Here is an 18,105-nt window from a genome sequence, read left to right as displayed (position 1 = left end):
TTTGAAGTAGCACGAGGAGGGATACATTGAGCTCCAGCCTCTACCACATCCTCTCTCTGGGCCAGGCACCCTTGACATCGTCACACACATTTTCTGATCTCTTCTCCTCAGTAACCACACGTGGAAGGTGTCGTTTCCATCCTCATTTTGGGGAAGTAGACGTTAACTAACTTGCCCAGGCGTTGGCAACGGAAGAATAAGAACCCTGGCCGTAGCTGCGCCAGTTGGAGGGTCCTGGTGATCCAGCACCTGGGGCAGCGCCTATAAGGTCAGCGCCCGGGGCAGTGTCTGTAGATCCAGGACCTGTGTCAGTGCCTTGAGTTTCAGCACCTAGGACAGTGGCCTGTGGACTCAGCACCTGGGGCAGCGCCTATAAGGTCAGCGCCCGGGGCAGTGTCTATACATCCAGGACCTGTGTCAGTGCCTGTAGCAGCGGTTCTCAACCTGTAGGTCGCGACCCCTTTGGCGGTCGAACAACCCTTTCACAGGGGTCGCCTAAATACATCCTGCATATCAGATATTTACATGACGATTCATAACAGTAGCAAAATTACAGTTATGGGGTAGCAACGAAAATAACTTTATGGTTGAGGGTCACCACAACATGAGGAACTGTATTAAAGGGTCGCGGCATTAGGAAGGTTGAGAACCACTGGTATAGTTTCAGCACTTCGGACAGCAGCCTGTGAACTCAGCACCCAGGGCAGCGCCTATGGTTTCAGCACCTAGGACAGGGGGCCTGTGGATTCAGCACCTGGGAGAGCGTGAGTTCAGCACCAAGGACGGTGTCTGTGGATTCAGCACCTGGGAGAGCGTGAGTTCAGCACCAAGGACGGTGTCTGTGGATTCAGCACCTGGGACAGCGCTCATGGCCCAGGGTCTGGGCTTGTCTGTCGATTCAGCACCTAGGACAGTATCTGGACTCAGCCCCTAGTTCAGTGGCTTGTAGATCGAGCAACCAAGACAGTGTATATTCAGCACCGAGGACAGAATCTATGGCTTCAGGGCCTGGGACCCCACCTGCTGTTCTGCCCTAGACAGGAAGGAGCAGGAGGTGGGCTATGGGCATGAATTACCGTGGTGAGGTTGGGTTTGTAGCGACAGGCGTGGAGGGTGAGGGCCCTCCATCAGATGCACGCCTCTCTCCCCTCTGCTCGCTGTCCCCTGTTCCTGCCTTACCGCTGCTCCTTGGGCTGAGCAGCACCCCCACCCACCTGGCTACCTGGCCGCCAGTCTGTTGTCCATTGACCTGGGGACATACCTAAGCCCTCACTGGGCAGAAAACCAACAAACAGGTAAGACCGACGCTTGAAGATAAGGAAGCGTTTCCATTAAAATATCATTCTCGTTTGAGCGTTTCTTTGTGTTGCTTAAAGACTCCAGATCTTAGCTTTTTCTTTTACTTTTTAACTTAATTTTTGTTGAAAGTATTACAGATGTACCCATTCCCCCGCCCTCCCCCCCCCCATTGACCTCCTCCACCCCAACCTCCTGTGTTATTTGGAAGCAGGCCTCACGAGTTATGTAGAAGGGTGTGCTAGGTTTGCTCAGCGTTCGGGGACTTGCTGAGTATCTGCCTACCCGAACTGTGGCGTGGCCAGAGAACATCGTTTGTGTGATGTAACCCTTTGACTTTTGTATGATGTGCTTCACATCCCAAAATCCAATAAGTTCTTTATTTTTAAATAACGTAAGTACTGTATTGCCACCCATTGTCATAGAAAAGCTCAAGTGGTAAGTATTTTATAGGTGCTCCGTGTGCGCTGAAAACATTTGGTAGTCGCCAGCTCTTGAGAGCATAAAATTCTATATGTCCTTCGGGTAAAGTGTGTCAATGGCAAGTTCAGGTCTTTTCTGTCCCTGCTCCTATGACGTGTGATTTTATTATTGTGAGGCAGTTCTCTTCATCACCGGTGAATGCCCTCGGCCCCAAAGCCTGTTCTGTCTGACAGTGATCGGCCCCCGCAGTTTTCTGCTGATTGCAATTTGCATAGTGTGTTCCTTTCCCACCGTCTTAATTAAAAATTATTGATGTGAGAGAGGAAGGGAGAAGGAGAGAGAGAGAGAGAAACAACAGTGATGAGAGAGAATCATGGATCGGCTGCCTCCTGCACGCCCCACACTGGGGATGGAGCCTGCCACCTGGGCCTGTGCCCTGACTGGGAATCGCACTGTGACCTCCTGGTTCATAGGTCAATGCTCAGCCGCGGAGCCCACCGGCCGGGCACCTGCCTTTTAAATGTCACCTTTTCTGTATCTGTACCTTGCAGACATCTTCCACAGACAGAGTGTTAGTGAATTTCTCTCCTCAGTCTGCCAATTTATCCTTTCTAACTGGAGCATCTGGTGTCTTTACATTTAATTTAATTAGTGGCACATGTAGGTTAGATCCACCCATCTCATCTTGGGCTTGTTCCTTGCTTCACATCTGCTTTCTGCCCCTCTTGTTTATTGCCTTCTTTTGCATGCCTGTAAAAAATCAGCTTTTGGGAAATATGTCAAGAACTCAACCACTTCTCACCACCCCACGGCTGCCGTCCTCACCCGGACCATCCCCCTCCCGTGGCCTCCTGACTCATCGCCTCGCGCCTCTCCTGCCACCCACTCCCCACCCTCCCTCGACCATCTGCTCTCGAAGCAGCAGCCAAAGTCAGCTTCTCACCATGGAAGCTCCCTCATGCTAGGCCTCGGCCCCAAAGACTGCCACGGCCCTGGCCACTGTGGCTCCGTGGATAGAGCGTCGGCCTGCGGCCGGAAGGGCCCCGGGTTCCACTCCAACTTCAGGGCACAGGCCCAGGTTGTGGGCTCCATCCCCAGTAGGGGGCGTGCAGGAGGCAGCCGATCCACGATTCCCTCTCATCATCAATGTCTCTGTTTCTCTCTCTCTCTCTCTCTCTCTCTCTCTCTCTCTCTCTCTCCCTCTCTCTCTCAAATAAAATCAATAGAAACATTTTTTTTAAAATAAAATGGGGTAGTAACCAAAAGCAAGTATTCTAGGAGAAAAGCACGGGGGTGGGGGTGGGCAGGGAATACTTAGAAGTGAGGAATGCAAGGAAAGACCCCATGCGGTCCTGGCACTAACCTGGCTGATCAGCACCGCGCTTCCCCGTGCTAGTTCTCAGGGAAGCGGGAGGCACTGGGCGAGCCGCCCTTCTGAAGCCAACCAGTGCGGGGGGGGGGGGGGGGGGGCACATGGAGGGAGGAAATAAAGTCGATGAGTGGGGCGTGCTTGTTGGCCACGCTCCAGGAATTCACACAGTGACTCTTAGGTCAGGAGACACGGGTGCTGACAGCCTCCCCCACGGAGGAAGTGGGAGTGAGCGGACAGGCCGCAGGGTGAGCCCTCGGGAACTGTGTCATTCGCAGGTCATGTAGCCGTGAAGGAGCCCGAGGGACTGAGCAGGGGCTGCAGAGTGGCAGGAGTCCAGGTGCAGTGCTGACCTAGGAGAACATGGCGCCAGGTGAGCTCGGCAGGTGGGCGCAGCCGGGTGGCGCAGGCTGCCGGCCAGCGTGGCTCCATGGTGGAGCGTTGACCCGTGAACCAGGAGGTCACAGGTTCCATTCCCGGTCAGGGCACATGCCCGGGTTGCAGCCTCCATCCCCAGTGCAGGGTGTGCAGGAGGCAGCCGATTCATGATTCTCTCTCATCGTGGATGTTTCTCTCTCTCTGTCCCTCTCCCTTCCTCTCTGACATCAATACGGACATTTTTTTAAAAAGAAAAGGCATTCTGACACACGCTGCCAAGCAGGTGAACCCTGAAGACGTTATGCTGAGCTAACTAGGCCACTTACAAAAGGACACATGTGACACACGTCACCTCTGTGAGGTTCCCAGTGTCACCAGCACCAGCCCCAGAGGCAGAACGGCGGTCGCCAGGGGCCGGGGAGGTGACGGGGAGTTCATGTCCAGTGGCTGCCGGGTCTTCGTTTGGGGAAGATTTAAAAAATTCTGGAGGTGGACAGTGGGGGTGGCTGCCCAACAGCAGGAATGCCCTCGGTGCCACCACATTGCACACATACAAAGGGTGAAACGGTAAGTTGTGTGTTACATACGTGTTACCGCAATAAAGGAAAAAAAGCTGAGACGCAGTGTGTCGCTGTGGTGTGTGGTGGAAGGTTACACACAGCTGTGGACTGTGGAAGGTGGAAGGTAGGTGCTGGCTCACACGAGGGACGCTGAGAAGCCCCCGGAAGCAGGGGCCGGTGGGCAGGTGTCTGCAGGGAGCGGTGTGGCCGAGGACAGTTGGCCCAGCTCCACAGGCAGCCTCGTGGAGTTGACGAGAGGCCACGCCTTCCCCACCCGCCTGCCCAGGGTGCAGAGAGTAACTAGCTCTTGTCTCTGGTTTGTCCCCCAGGTGGCGGTGACGAGAGAACAGACTCCCAGCCCTGGCTCTGGGGCATGGACGGAGGGAGGAAGACAGTCTCTTAGTTGGTGCCATAAACATCAGGTCCAATCATTTTCTTCTTTAATATATTTTTATTGTTGATAGTTTCACAGATATCTCCCATTTTCTCCCCCTTTCCTCCCCTCCACAATAATTTTATTTTTAAAAATAATATTTTTAATGATTTCTGAGAGGAAGAGAGAGAGAGAAACATCAGTGATGAGAGAGAATCCTTGATCGGCTGCCTCCTGCACGACACCCACTGGGGACCGAGCCCACAACCCGGGCCTGTGACTGGGAATCAAACCATGACCTCCTGGTTCGTAGGTTGACGCTCAACCACTGAGCCACGCTGGCCGGGCAGGTCCAACAGTTTTCTCACCTTCTAGCTACACCTCACAAAAGTGCCCCCCGGAGGAGCCTGGCGGCTTCAACTGTTAGGATTTAACGTCTGACATGGAGAATCAGGGCGTCGTCCCAAACCCAGCCCAAAACTACGTCCCAGTAGACCTAGCCGGTGTGCTCAGTGGATAGAGCGTCAGCCCTGGCACAGACTGGTCCCAGGTTCGATTCCCGGTCAAGGTCACGTACCTTGGTTGCAGGCTAGATCCCCGGCCCTGATTGGGGCCAGTGCAGGAGGCAACCAGTGGATGTGTCTCTCTCACATCAATGTTTCTCTCCCCCCCCGCCGCCTCCCTTTCACTCTAAAAATCAATGGAAAAGTAACCTTGGATAAGGATGAACACTATATACATAAATCCCCCAGCAGGCGGGAGGGGCTCCGCGTGCCCGGGCACACGGCCGCGCCCTGACCCCGCTCCCCGCCTTCCCCGCAGATGGATGGTTTCTAGCCTGCTCCCCAACCCCCCCTCGGCCGAGTGCTGGGCGGCCCTCCTGCGCGAGCCCATGACGCTTGATATGGACGCGGTCCTGTCAGACTTCGTTCGGTCCACGGGGGCAGAACCTGGTCTGGCCAGAGACCTGCTGGAAGGTAGGCCCCTCCTCGCCCCCACCTCCCTCTCGGGAGCCCCCCTCACCCGGGCGAAAGGGAAGAGGCCTGTCACCGGGCAGCCGTGGCACATGGACTCCAGAATGTGAGAGAAGGCGATGGTGGGGACATGATTTTCGCTATTTTTAAAATATATTTTTATTGATTTGAGAGAGGAAGGGAGAGGGAGAGAAACATCATGATGAGAGAGAGTCATGGATCGGCTGCCTCCTGCAGGCCCCCTACTGGGGATGGAGCCCGCAACCCCAGCATGTGCCCTGACCGGGAATCGAACCGTGACCTCCTGGTTCATAGGTCGGCTGACGTGCAACCACGGAGCCCCGCCGGCCGGGCCACCTCCCGTCCTTTCTCGTCCACAGGCAAAAACTGGGACCTGACGGCCGCCCTGAGCGACTATGAGCAGCTCCGGCAGGTGCACACGGCCAACCTCCCGCACGTGTTCAACGAGGGCCGGGGTCCCAAGCCGCCCGAGCGCGAGCCAGCCCAGCCCGGGCACAAGGCGGAGCGGGCCTGCCTGCCAAGACAGGACGACATCGCCCAAGGTGCCCGCCGGGGTCCCAGCCGGCCGCCGGGTCCCCTGCTGTCCCGCCCCACCCAGTGCCCGAGCCCCGAAGTCCGCCTCCTGCTCAGGCTGTCCCCTGCAGAACCCCTTCCAAGCGTCTGCGTTTCCCGTTTTAAACTCAAAAGGAAAAGTAAAACTCTGAGCAAACGTCTAAAGAAAAATTGGGCCCTGGCTGGTTGGGCTCAGTGGATAGAGCGTCGGCCTGCGGACCAAAGGGTCCCGGGTTCGATTCCGGTCACGGGCATGTACCTTGGTTCCAGGCTCCTCCTCAGCCCATGCAGGAGGCAACCCGTCGATGTTCCTCTCTGTCTTTCCCTCTCTCTCCCACTCTCTCTAAAAATCCATCAGCTCGATCCCCAGTAGGGGGCATGCAGGAGGCAGTGGGTCCATGATTCTCCCTCATCGTATTATTTTCTTACTAAGACGATTCTAATCACTTGGACTTTCTAACTCTATAGTCCTAGCATCTGAAATCATTTCACGTTCTTTCTATTTACACAACGAAATCCATGTGTCTCCTGTTGCACTAGGTCACACACGCGTATGCACACGCACGCACGCACACAGCCCGCCGAACTGTGGTGACTGAGTGTTGAGTTTGATTCTGTTTGCTGGGCCCCAGCGTTCCAGCCGAATTAGAACCTCAGTCTCCCCTCTCCCCCCCACCCCCGCCCCGCAGAAAAGCGCCTGTCCCGGGGCATCTCCCACGCCAGCTCGGCCATCGTGTCCCTGGCGCGGTCCCACGTGGCCAGCGAGTGCAGCAGCGAGCAGTGCCCCCTGGAGATGCCCATCTACACCTTCCAGCTGCCGGACCTGAGCGTGTACAGCGAGGACTTCAGGAGCTTCATCGAGCGGGACCTGATCGAGCAGGCCACCATGGTGGCCCTGGAGCAGGCAGGTGAGCGGGCTGGTCTCACTGACCACAGGGAGCAGGAGAGACGGTGTGGCCCTGGCTGGTGTTGCTCAATGGTCAGAGTGTCTGCCCACGCACCGAAGGGCCACGGGTTCGAGTCCCGGTAAAGGACACATTGCTGGGTTGCAGAGTCTATCCCGGGTCCTGGTTGGGGCGCACATGGGAGGCAGCCAATGCTGTGTCTGTCACATTGGAGTTTCTCTCTCTCCTTTCCCCTCTCCCTTCTCCTCTCTAAGCATATCCTCGGGTAAGAATTAAAAAATAAAAGAAAGAAAAAGTAGCCAGAAAACCCTCTAGCCGGTGTGGCTCAGTGGATAGAGCGTTGGCCTATGGACTGAAGGGTCCCAGGTTCTATTCTCAGTCAAGGGCACATGCCCAAGTTGTGGGGCGTGCAGGAGGCAGCTGATCCATGATCCTCTCTCCTCATTGATGTTTCCTTCTCTCCCTCTCCCTCCCTCTCTGAAATCAATAAAAACTATCTTTAAAAAGATGGAAACCCCTGAGGTTTATGCCAACGTAGCAAACACACTCCCGCTGGTGCCGCGGCTCCAAGCCTCTGTTCTGAAGTGAGCTTCTCGCCCAGCTGGTGTGGCTCAGTGGTTGAGCATCGGCCTATGAACCAGGGGGTCATGGGTCAATTCCCCATCAGGGCACATGCCTGGGTTGCGGGCTCCATCCCCAGTAGGGGGCGTGCAGGAGGCAGCCGATCCATGATTCTCTCTCCTCATGGATGTCTCTCTCCCTTTCCCTCTCCCTTCCTCTCTGAAATCAATAACAATATATTTTTATAAAGAGTGAGGACTAAAGCGCGCTTCTCTGCAGGTCGCCTGAACTGGTGGTCCGCGGCGTGCACCAGCTGCAAGCGGCTCCTTCCCTTGGCCACGACAGGCGACGGGAACTGCCTCCTGCACGCAGCCTCCCTGGGTGAGCTCCTTGACAGGAGGGGGGCGGCGCCCAGGCCTGCTCTGGGCATGGGGAAAGCAGACACCGCTCAGCAGAGCCACGCGCCTCGCTGCCACCAGAGGAGTCCCCAGCAATCCTGCTGTTCTTGCCAAGCGCCAGGACGGTTTAGGGGTGGGGTGTGGGGTGGGGGGCGCGAGACATAGAAAACACACGAGGAAAGACCTGTTGTGATAGAAGGAGGCCTGAGTGGAACTGCTGGGAGGGGGATCTAGAGAAATCAAAGGGGACTTCCTGGAGGAGGCGGGGTTTTACTGAGACTCGAAAGCATGGGAAAGAGGCCCAGCCGGCGTGGCTCAGGGGTTGAGCGTCGACCTATGAACCAGGAGGTCACGGTTCGATTCCTGGTCAGGGCACATGCCCAGTCCGGTTGCAGGCTTGTAGGAGCATGCTGGAAGCAGCCAATCAATGATTCTCTCTCATCATTGATGTTTCTCCCTCTCCCCCTCTCCCTCCCTGTCTCTGAATTCAATAAAAATATATTTTTTTAAAAAGGGGACATTCCAGGCAGGGAGCCCCCATGGGTAAAGCATGAAGGCGGGAATTTACAGGGCACGTGGCGGCCAGGAGCGCTGCGGGCAGATCACAGGGACCCAACAGTGAGGGGTGGGTTAGCTCTGTGCGCGCAGACGTGGGAGGCGCGCCCCTTAGGTCTGGGCGGCTGGCGCCCCTCCCGGCGTGTCCCCCTCCTCACGCACACCCGGACCCCGCCCCCGCTGCAGGCATGTGGGGTTTCCACGACCGCGACCTGGTCCTGCGGAAAGCGCTGTACACCATGATGCGCACGGGGGCCGAGCGGGAAGCCCTGAAGCGGAGGTGGCGGTGGCAGCAGACGCAGCAGAACAAGGAGGTGGGTGCCGCCGCCCCCCTTTCCCCGGGACCCCCACTTCCCCCGGGCGCAGCTGTGGGCGCCCCCAGTCGGGAGCTGGGCCCAGGGCCAAGGTGGAGTGGCTTCTGGGGCGAGTAGGGCACCATCAGCCTCAGAGGTGGACCCGCTGAGGATGAGCCCAACCAGTGAGTGTTCCCAGCGTGGGGCACACGCCCCCAGGGGGCAGCTCGAGAATGCGTTATTCACAGTGAATGGCTCGCATTCCTTAGGGTTCGGGGCCTCATACGCAGGCTTTAAATATATACTGTGGCATATTTATGCATCTCAGTTCTCTGTGATGTGTTTTGAAACTTTATCTGCTATTTTTTCATATCCCTTCATATTATTTTTTAGCAATTCCTTAGTGAGTTCTTCCTCAGTTCGTCCGCTGTCCTTCCGCCCTTTTGTTTTTCTCTCTCGTGGACGCCATGTTCTTTGGCAGCTTGTTGAGACCGAGCTCATGGCCTTTTTGGCCTCCTCCACGTGAACAGGGGTTCACTTTTTGAGTAAGAAGAATTCTGTGTCACGGGGTGGGGGGCCCAGGATGTCAGAGATGCCCAGGGGTGCGTGGCTGGAACAAGGCGGGAAGCACTGGCCTGGCCCTAACGCAGTGAGCGCGCGTCCGCTCCCACCAACGCATCACAAAGACCCACCGTCTCCGCTCTCAGGGGCCACCCTGTCTGCCTGCTGGTGGCGGCGGTTCAGGGCCACGTGCAGCCTCGCCCGTGGTGCTGAGATGCCAGGCGCCCTGCCCACCTGCACGCTGGCACATGGCTGTCCCTGGAGGAGGGATCTGCCTGCTGTGTTGGATGCTGGCCCGCTGGCCCTTTAGGCTTTTTCATGGCCGGCCCAGGCCTTGTGCCTGTGCAGGCGTCCCCCTGGGTGCTGGGTGGACCCCCAATGGCACTGAAAGGAGATTGGGGTTCTGAAAACTATTGTCAGACATGGGGACAGTCGGTGGCCACTCACAGGTGTGCCCGCCAGCGGGCTGCCCGGCGGACCTGGCCGGGGAGGGGGAGGGGCCGCGCCCCCTGACCCCGCGTCCTGTGCCAGTCAGGGCTGGTGTACACCGAGGAAGAGTGGGAGCGCGAGTGGACGGAGCTGCTCAAGCTGGCCTCCAGCGAGCCGCGCACGCACTTCAGCAAGAACGGCGGCGGCTCGGGCGGGGGGTAAGTGCCGCCCCCACTCCCCCTCTCTCCGGGGCCAGGGCGGGGGGCAGGGGGGGGAGCGGAACCAGGGAGCACCTGGCACCCCAAGATCGGGGACACAGACACTCCCGCCTCCAGACTAGATTCCACTCGGGATGAAGGTCTCGGAGCCTGCTCTGCCCGGAGCGGGGGGGGGGTGAGCCCAGCAGGGGGGGGGGTGAGCCAGCGGGGGGGCGGGAGAGGGCCACCCTGTCACTTCCCCTCCTACACTGAGGGCCGAGTCCAGGCAGCCTTCTCGCCGCCCTCGTCCACAGGGGTATTTCTGAGAAAGCCCCTCAGCCCTGGCTGGTGCGGCTCAGTGGATAGAGTGTCGGCCTGCAGACTGAAGGGTCCCAGGTTCGATTCCCAGTCAAGGGTACATGCCCGGTTGTGGGCTCAATCCCCAGTAGGGGGCGTGCAGGAGGCAGCCGATCCATGATTCTCTCTCATCATTGATGTTTCTCTCTTTCCCTCTCCCTTCCTCTCTGACATCAATAAAAAAAAGAAAAGAAAGCCCCTCAGACCTGGTAGCCATGGCCCCAGCGGCCGGTCAGCCACGCCGGGGCAGACCTCACCCTGAGCGGGAGGACTGAGCCCAAGAGCTAGAAGCAGAGGGGGGCCAGGAAGCCAGCCTGCCTCCTGCCCCTGCTGTGTCCCCTTAACGCCCCAGAGGGCCGCCCCCTGTGTTCCCACGAGCTCTGAGTGGCTGCCTCTGCCACCAGGGAGACCTCCGGGCGTGGAGGGGTGGAGGGGTGGAGGGCCGGGACGTGTGTGTCTGTCATCAGTGGGGAGCGTGGGAGGAAGATGGACTCAGTGGCGCTGGTCAGGGTCCATGGAGGTCCGATTGGAGGGAGGCGTCCAGTCTCCAACACCCGCCTCCCATTGGCGCGGTGACAGCTGGCCTTGCTCTGCCCCGCAGTGTGGACAACGCCGAGGACCCCGTGTACGAGAGCCTGGAGGAGTTCCACGTGTTCGTCCTGGCCCACATCCTGAGGAGGCCCATCGTGGTCGTGGCCGACACGATGCTGAGGGACTCGGGCGGGGAAGGTGCGTCCCCACGTCACAGAGCAGGACTGCGGGTGGGGTGAGCGGCCGTGACCTAGAGAAACCAAAGGGGACCTCCTGGAGGAGGCGGGATTTACTGGAAGAACTTGGAAGCCTGCAAACCGGCCGGTGTGGCTCAATGGCTGAGCGTCGTCCTATGAGCCAGGAGTGGTTTGGTTCCCGGTCAGGGTTCCATCCCCAGTAGGGGGCGTGCAGGAGGCAGCCGATCCATGATTCTCTCCATCATGGATGTTTCTCTCTCCCTCTCCCTTCTTCTCTCTCAAGTCAATTTTTTAAAAAACATGGAAACTGAAGCCCCTCCAGGAAACCCTTGGAGGAACCAGGGTCCCGTGGCTCCTGGGGGTGAGGGTGCCGTCCACGTTGTCCCTGCGGGCTCCCCACGCCCTCCCTCATCTGTGTCCACAGCCTTCGCCCCGATCCCGTTCGGAGGGATCTACCTGCCCTTGGAGGTGCCTCCCAACCGGTGCCACTGCTCCCCCCTGGTCCTCGCCTACGACCAGGCGCACTTCTCCGCCCTGGTGTCCATGGAGCAGCGGGACCAGCAAAGGGAGCAAGGTAGGCCCGCCCCCACCACGGGGCCCTGCACAGCATGGTGGCTACAGCAGGTGCGGCGAGGGGCTGGGAGCCTCCCCGGAAGCACGCCTGGGGGTTCCAGTCAGGGCACAGGCCCGGGTTGTGGGCTTGGTCCCCAGTGTGGGCCATGCAGGAGGCAGGGATCCATGACTCTCCCTCATCACGGATGTTTCTCTCTCCCTGTCCCTGTCCCTCCTAAACACTGGGACCGGGAAGTAGCCAGGGGTGGGCAGGCCTCTCCTTACGCCCAAGGTGCCCCTACAGAAACACTTTAAGCTGCTTATTGTTCTAGAACAAAGGCTTCCCGATCCCCCTGCTTTAAAGAGCCCCCTGTTTATTTACAATGTGTCCTCGCCCCAGCCGGTGTGGCTCAGTGGATAGAACGTCGTCCCGAGGACTGAAGGGTCCCGGGTTCGATTCCGATCAAGGGCACGTGCCTCGGTTGCAGGTTGGATTCCCAGCCTGGGCCGTGGTGGGGAGGCGGCCCACCCATGCGTCTCTCCCATTGCTGTCTCTCTGCCTCTCCCCCGCCCTTCCGTTCTCTCTAAAAAACTCCGTGGGAGATATCCTCGGGGGAGGAGTGACAGCAACAACACTGTCGCCCTTGGCTCCTGTCCTGGACCCCCGGTTCGGCGGGCTGAGTGGGGGCTGGAGGGTCCTTTCCCCAGGGCTGCACGTCCTCCTCAGCAGCACTAGAGGGCAGCCTTGAGGCGGTGCGGGGAGATGCAGGCGCTGCGCTCAGCCTTAGATCCTGCTGGTTTAGTGGCCTTTTGTTCTTGCCCGGAATCCTGGGGGACGGGCAGGGGGCCTGGCCAGCCCTGGGGGGAGGGGAGGAAGGAGGAGGCGGCAGGCCCAGGGCAGGGGCGGGGCCTGGGGCTCGCTGACCCCAAAGGCTCACGGGGGCCTGGATCAGGGCCAGGCCACATCTGGCCGGCAGGGGAGGCGCAGGGGAGAGGCCGAGGACTCGCCCTGAGAGAGGCGGCCCAGGCCCCGGGCTGTGGGCTCGGCCCCTGCCCCACCTGTGGGGGTGCCGGCCACATCTGCTTCCCAGGCGGGTGGGAGGCGGAGGTGGAGCCCCGCTGTGAGAGGGAAGGTGCAGGGAGGGTGCACCAGGCCTGCGCCTGCCCCCACGCCTGCGAGGGGCCTTTTTTATGCCCCGTTTTCCCCGGGAGAGGAATACGCACGCCCACTGCGGACACAAACCGTGGGCAAGTCCCCACACAACTCTGCCTGCGAGATGGGAACGCCGTGCGCTGCGCGCCGCGGAGTTAATTACACGCCCTGTGTGGGTCCCTGGGAAACCCCGGGAACCCCGGCCCGGCCGCCGAGTCCTGTGATCCTAGCGCCCCGCGGGCACAGATGTTGTCTGCTCCCTGGGCTTGACTCAGTCACGGAGACATCTGGCCTTGGAACTCCCTTTCCCGTGCCCCCTGGGGTTGCGGGGCGGGGGGCGGGGGGGTCCGTCCGCCCTGGGCCACCTGGCACCCGGCTCTGTCTTCTGCTCCAGCCGTGATCCCGCTGACGGACTCGGAGCACAAGCTGCTGCCGCTGCACTTCGCGGTGGACCCGGGAAAGGACTGGGAATGGGGCAAGGACGACAGCGACAACGCGCGGCTGGCGCAGTAAGCCCTGCCCTGCGCCCCTCCTCCCGCCCCAGACGCCCCCCGGCTGCCCCCGCCCCTCCCCCGACTGCCGGCAAGCCGTTCATGGTTCACTCGGCGTCTTCCTTCCCTGCAGCCTGATCCTGTCGCTGGAGGCCAAGCTGAACCTGCTGCACAGCTACATGAACGTGACGTGGATCCGGATCCCCTCGGAGACGCGGGTGAGCCTGGCGCGGGCCCCGGGGGCGACCGTGCGCACGCGGCCCTGGGCTGGGCGCCCAGCAGAACCGAGGCTTCCTCCCAAGCACTGGGTCCGGGCTACGCGGGGGACCCCACCCCCCGGCCCAGCCTCGCAGGGAACCTCCGGCCCCCCAGGCTCTGGTGGGTCGAACTTCCGGCGGTTCCCAATGCGCATGGTTGCGCGGGCAAGCGCAGCTCCTGCCGGGGGATTTTTTTCTCCTGCATTTTCCCCGGGAGAGAATACACGCCCATTTCGCAAACAAACCGTGGGCAAGTCCCCGCACACACGAGGTCTACGAGATGCGGACCAGGTGCTGCGCGGGGCGGAGTTCATGAGAGGCCGCGTGCACGTCCTTGGGAAGCCGGGGAACCCGCGCTGGTCCCCACGCACCCTGCGTCTCTCCCCCGCTTTCCGGTGCCGACAGGGAGTCCTCTAAGTGTCTGGCTGATATTTTGTTAGCTCAGGAGTGAATTCCCAGGGAAAGGGACTTGTTTAAAAAAAAAAAAAAAGCATACAAATACTTGGTCCTCCCAGACGTCAGTTCATTGGTTGTAAAGCGGGGATGATGTTCGAGGCAGTATGGGGCCCAGGACACGGGGGCGCTGCTCCTAGCGCTGTCACACTTCAAGCTTTACCTGTATTGTGTTAAATATTTTTTATTGATTTTTAGAGAGAGGTCGGGAGAGGGAGAGAGAAAAACATCCACGATGAGAGAGAATTTTGGATCGGCTGCCTCCTGCATGCCCCACACTGGGGATCAAGCCCGCAACCCGGACATGTGCCCTGACACGGAATCGAGCTGGGGACCTCCTGGTTCATGGGTGGACGCTCACCCATTGAGCCATGCCGGCTGGGCCCTTTACCTGGATGTAATCCTCACAGAGGGCCGGTATCATACCCGTTTTACGGATGGCACACGTGACAGTCGGTGGCAGCCTGGCTCCCGGGTTCTGCATGCCCGTCAGGGGCCGCAGTCTGCTCCGCGCTGCTGGGGGTGTACCTGCCCGGGACGGGAGAGGCGTGGCGGCAGCGACTCCCGACCTAGAATCGGGAGGCTCCGGGCTGGGCGCAGCTCGGCTCTGCAATGAGCAGGTCCAGGCCGTGGTGACCCCCACATCCCACACGGGGCCCTGAGCACACAGCCAGGCGAGGACCCTTCCCGCCCTCGGGCACCTGAGCCACTGTGCGCCCCGCCGAAGGGCCTCACCTGAGTTCACCAGAGCTGCCCTGGGGCTCGGGACCGCGATGCCCGCCCTCGGTAGCGAGCGCAGGGCAGGGACAGGGTCTGTCGCATGGGTCCCACTCGGCGACAGCTCCTCTCTGAGCCTCCTCCTGCCCCGCCCTCCCTGTCCGCCTCCTCCTCCCACAGGCCCCGCTGGCGCAGCCGGAATCCCCGACGGCCTCGGCGGGCGAGGACGTGCAGTCCCTGGCCGACTCCCTGGACTCGGACCGCGACTCGGTGTGCAGCAACTCCAACAGCAATAACGGCAAAAACGGCAAGGACAAGGAGAAGGAGAAGCCGCGCAAGGACAAGGACAAGACCCGCGCCGACTCCGTGGCCAACAAGCTGGGCAGCTTCAGCAAGACGCTGGGCATCAAGCTGAAGAAGAACATGGGCGGCCTGGGCGGCCTGGTGCACGGCAAGATGGGCCGCGCCGGCTCCGCCAACGGCAAGAGCGGCGGCGGCGGGGACGCGCCCGAGCGCGCCAAGGACCGGAAGGCCAAGTCGCGCAAGGGCAGCAAGGAGGAGTCAGGCACGTCGGCCAGCACCTCGCCGTCGGAGAAGACCACGCCGTCGCCCACGGATAAGGACAAGGCGGCGGGCGCGTCGCCAGCGGACAAGGGCGGCGGGCCGCGGAGCGACTCCTGGAAGTACAGCACCGACGTCAAGCTGAGCCTCAACATCCTGCGCGCCGCCATGCAGGGCGAGCGCAAGTTCATCTTCGCGGGCCTGCTGCTCACCAGCCACCGGCACCAGTTCCACGAGGAGATGATCGGTTACTACCTGACCAGCGCGCAAGAGCGCTTCAGCGCCGAGCAGGAGCAGCGCCGCCGCGAGGCCGCCACCGCCGCTGCCGCCGCAGCCCCGGCCACCGCCAAGCGGCCGCCCCGCAGGCCCGAGCCCGAGGGCGCACCGGCCTCCGAGCGCGCATCGCCCGGCCCGCCGGCTGGGCCTCCCACGCAGCTGGTGCTCAAGTTCAAGGAACGCCCGAGCCCAGGACCAGCGTCGGGCACGCGGGCTGCGCGCGCAGCGGCTGGCGGCACGGCCTCCCCGGGCCCTGGGGGCACACGGCGTGCCGGTGCCAGCGGACCCGTCCCCGGGCGCAGCCCCCCGGCGCGCCAGAGCATCATCCACGTGCAGACCGCAGGCGCGCGGGACGAGACGTGCGCCCCGGCTGTGGGTGCGCTGCGGCCATGCGCCACGTACCCGCAGCAGAACCGCTCGCTGTCCTCGCAGACCTATAGCCCCGCGCGCGCCGCCGCCCTGCGCACCGTCAACACCGTGGAGTCGCTGGCGCGTGCCGTGCCCGGGGCCCTGGCATGCGCGGCGGGGGCGGCCGGCGCGGCCGAGTCCAAATCGCAGACCTACACCAACGGCTTCGGCGCCACGCGCGACAGCCTGGAGTTCGCGGACGCCGATGCGCCAGCCGTGCGCTCGAACAGTGAGGGTGGCCGTGGCGGCGGGCCGGGCCCGGCGCAGCAGCGGTGCCAGCGGGAGAACTGCTCCTTCTACGGGCGCGCGGAGACCGAGCACCTGTGCTCCTACTGCTACCGGGAGGAGCTGCGGCGGCGGCGCGAGGCGCGCGGGGCCCGGCCCTGAGCGCGCGCCCCGGGAAGGACCGCTTTCCATGCGCTCGGTGTCTTTTTTTTTTTTTTTACGCGCCCTGGTCACCCGGAAGGCCGGCCGGCGACCCCCGTGTCAGTGTCGTGTACGTACGTGTCGGGTCCCACGTTCCTACTGGTGCCTGAACCTACACTGACGCCACTCAGGTAGTAGACGGATAGGAGACAAGTCATACCGCCGGCAGTGGGTGCGCGCGCTCGCGTCCGCCTCGTCCCGTGGACACTCATAGCCATTGCAAGAGTATTTTTGTTCCGAAATAAAGGAAATTTGCAGCCCTTTGTTTTTAGAAGGGAGTGTTTTACATGCTTTTATTTTTATTTTTCCCTTTTTCCTAAGTCAGCCACTGACCTCTTCCATGCAGTGGTCACGTGTGTGCGCTCGGGACCACCCGGATGGAGAAGCGAAGGCGCGCGAGGCTCGGGACTGCGTGGTCGCCCCTCCGTGGTGGGCGCCACCTGCTTCCCCTCCCGGGTCCCTGGAGGAGAGGAGGCACTTGGCCTCGCGCCCACGCCCTGGTGGTTCCCTGCGGCCCTTTAGGCTCCATCTCATAAGCAACACCTCCCCCCACAGGGCCCCGCCCCCGCTGGAGCACCACTCACACTGCCATTGGCCTCGGGCGCCGCCGCTGTTAGGATGGGCACCGGACAACCTACCTCGCAGGGCGTGGGTGAGGTGTAGCGATGGCCCCGGGGATGGGCGGCTCAGGCGGCAGGAGCTGCAAAGACACCTTAGGTCCAAAAAGCAAGGTTCTGAACTGCCCACTTGGAGTTGCCCGCCTCCGAGCAAGGACGCCAGCCTGCTGCCCCATTTCTCCTCCGAAGACACTTCCGTGCAGGCCTGTGGCTGCCCCAGGGGAGAGGCGAGGCACCGACCCTCTGGTCACTGTGGCAGCCCCCACCAGGCGAGGCTGCTGGGACACCAGGCTGCGCCCCTTTCCCACGGGGAGGAAGCCCACCCCCACCCCACCCGCATCTGTCTGGGTTCAGCCAGTACAGGACAGCCATTCCTATTGGGGGGCGGGGGAGCTCCTCATCCACAGGCTAGGGGTCCCCCTGCCTGCGGCTCCACACCACATGGAGGGCGCAGCCCCCTCCCTGAGCGGTCCCCTCTTTTTGGTGCCTCCTACATTTCTTGAGGAAAAAAACAAAACAAAACAAAAAAAAATGTGTCCTTAGCTATAGCCTGTTTTGCGCAGCAATATGCAGCCTCTTGCGCCCAAGATTACCTCTGGAGATTGCGCCCCTGGTCCAGGACGCAGCGTCCACCCTGCCTCGCGGAGGGGAGCCCTTGTTTCCAAGGGAGACGGAGAAGATGGGGGAGTCCTCGCCAGCCTCTCAGGAGGGCCTCCGGGAACCCTCAAACCGGACACGCACAGAGTGTACCCTCAGGACGGGCAGGAGGCAGACCAGCTCGCCATCAGCCAGCGTCTCCTCCAGAAAAGGACGCTAATCCCGGACATAAAGAGCAGCAAAAAAAAAATTATATACACATATATATATATATATACACACACGGGGAGGGGGTATTTTTTACTTGTTTGAAGAATTATAATAAACTAATTTGAGTATCTCCTGTGAGTAATTCTTTCTTGCTTTTTGTTTGTTTTTAAAATATGTTTTTGTTGATTTCAGAGAGGGAGGGAGAGGGAGAGAGAGAGAACCATCAATGATGAGAGAGAATCATGGACCGGCTGCCTCCTGCACGCCCCCCACTGGGGATCCAGCCCGCAACACGAGGCCATGTGGTGTGTGTGTGTGTGTGTGTGTGTGTGTGTGTGTGTGTGTGTTTTCTTGGGTGGAAGGAAGAAAAACCGCCCGCTTCCTGATGGACAGACCCGGTGGGGCGGGGCATTGGGGCCAAGGTCAGCCCAGTGCTGCGCTCTGGTGGTGAGGCACA

At 60.7% G+C, this 18,105-nt stretch overlaps 1 protein-coding gene across 5 annotated transcripts in view; it reads left to right on the top strand.

Moving 5' to 3' along the window:
* OTUD7A (OTU deubiquitinase 7A) overlaps positions 1–17,778 on the top strand; it is a 79,796-nt gene extending 62,018 nt beyond the window's left edge. For 3 of the 5 annotated variants that reach the window (XM_036355767.1, XM_036355770.1, XM_036355769.1), the window contains 13 exons: positions 3,367–3,461; positions 4,356–4,448; positions 5,222–5,376; positions 5,754–5,936; positions 6,636–6,854; positions 7,692–7,793; positions 8,552–8,679; positions 9,751–9,866; positions 10,804–10,931; positions 11,355–11,504; positions 13,030–13,144; positions 13,260–13,344; positions 14,734–17,778. In XM_036355767.1, coding sequence (XP_036211660.1) covers positions 5,226–5,376; positions 5,754–5,936; positions 6,636–6,854; positions 7,692–7,793; positions 8,552–8,679; positions 9,751–9,866; positions 10,804–10,931; positions 11,355–11,504; positions 13,030–13,144; positions 13,260–13,344; positions 14,734–16,185 — 2,829 coding nt within the window. In that variant the 5' untranslated portion in view covers positions 3,367–3,461; positions 4,356–4,448; positions 5,222–5,225 and the 3' untranslated portion in view covers positions 16,186–17,778. The remainder of the gene's footprint in view (positions 1–3,366; positions 3,462–4,355; positions 4,449–5,221; positions 5,377–5,753; positions 5,937–6,635; positions 6,855–7,691; positions 7,794–8,551; positions 8,680–9,750; positions 9,867–10,803; positions 10,932–11,354; positions 11,505–13,029; positions 13,145–13,259; positions 13,345–14,733) is intronic. The other 2 variants (XM_036355768.1, XM_036355771.1) reach the window with 1 other exon arrangement.
* Positions 17,779–18,105: the final 327 nt, after the last annotated feature.

Source organism: Myotis myotis, unplaced genomic scaffold (assembly GCF_014108235.1).
Source record: "Myotis myotis isolate mMyoMyo1 unplaced genomic scaffold, mMyoMyo1.p scaffold_m19_p_23, whole genome shotgun sequence".
Lineage (NCBI taxonomy): Eukaryota > Metazoa > Chordata > Mammalia > Chiroptera > Vespertilionidae > Myotis > Myotis myotis.
Note: the sequence above shows the minus strand (reverse complement) of the source record. Positions and strands in the feature narration are given on the sequence as shown.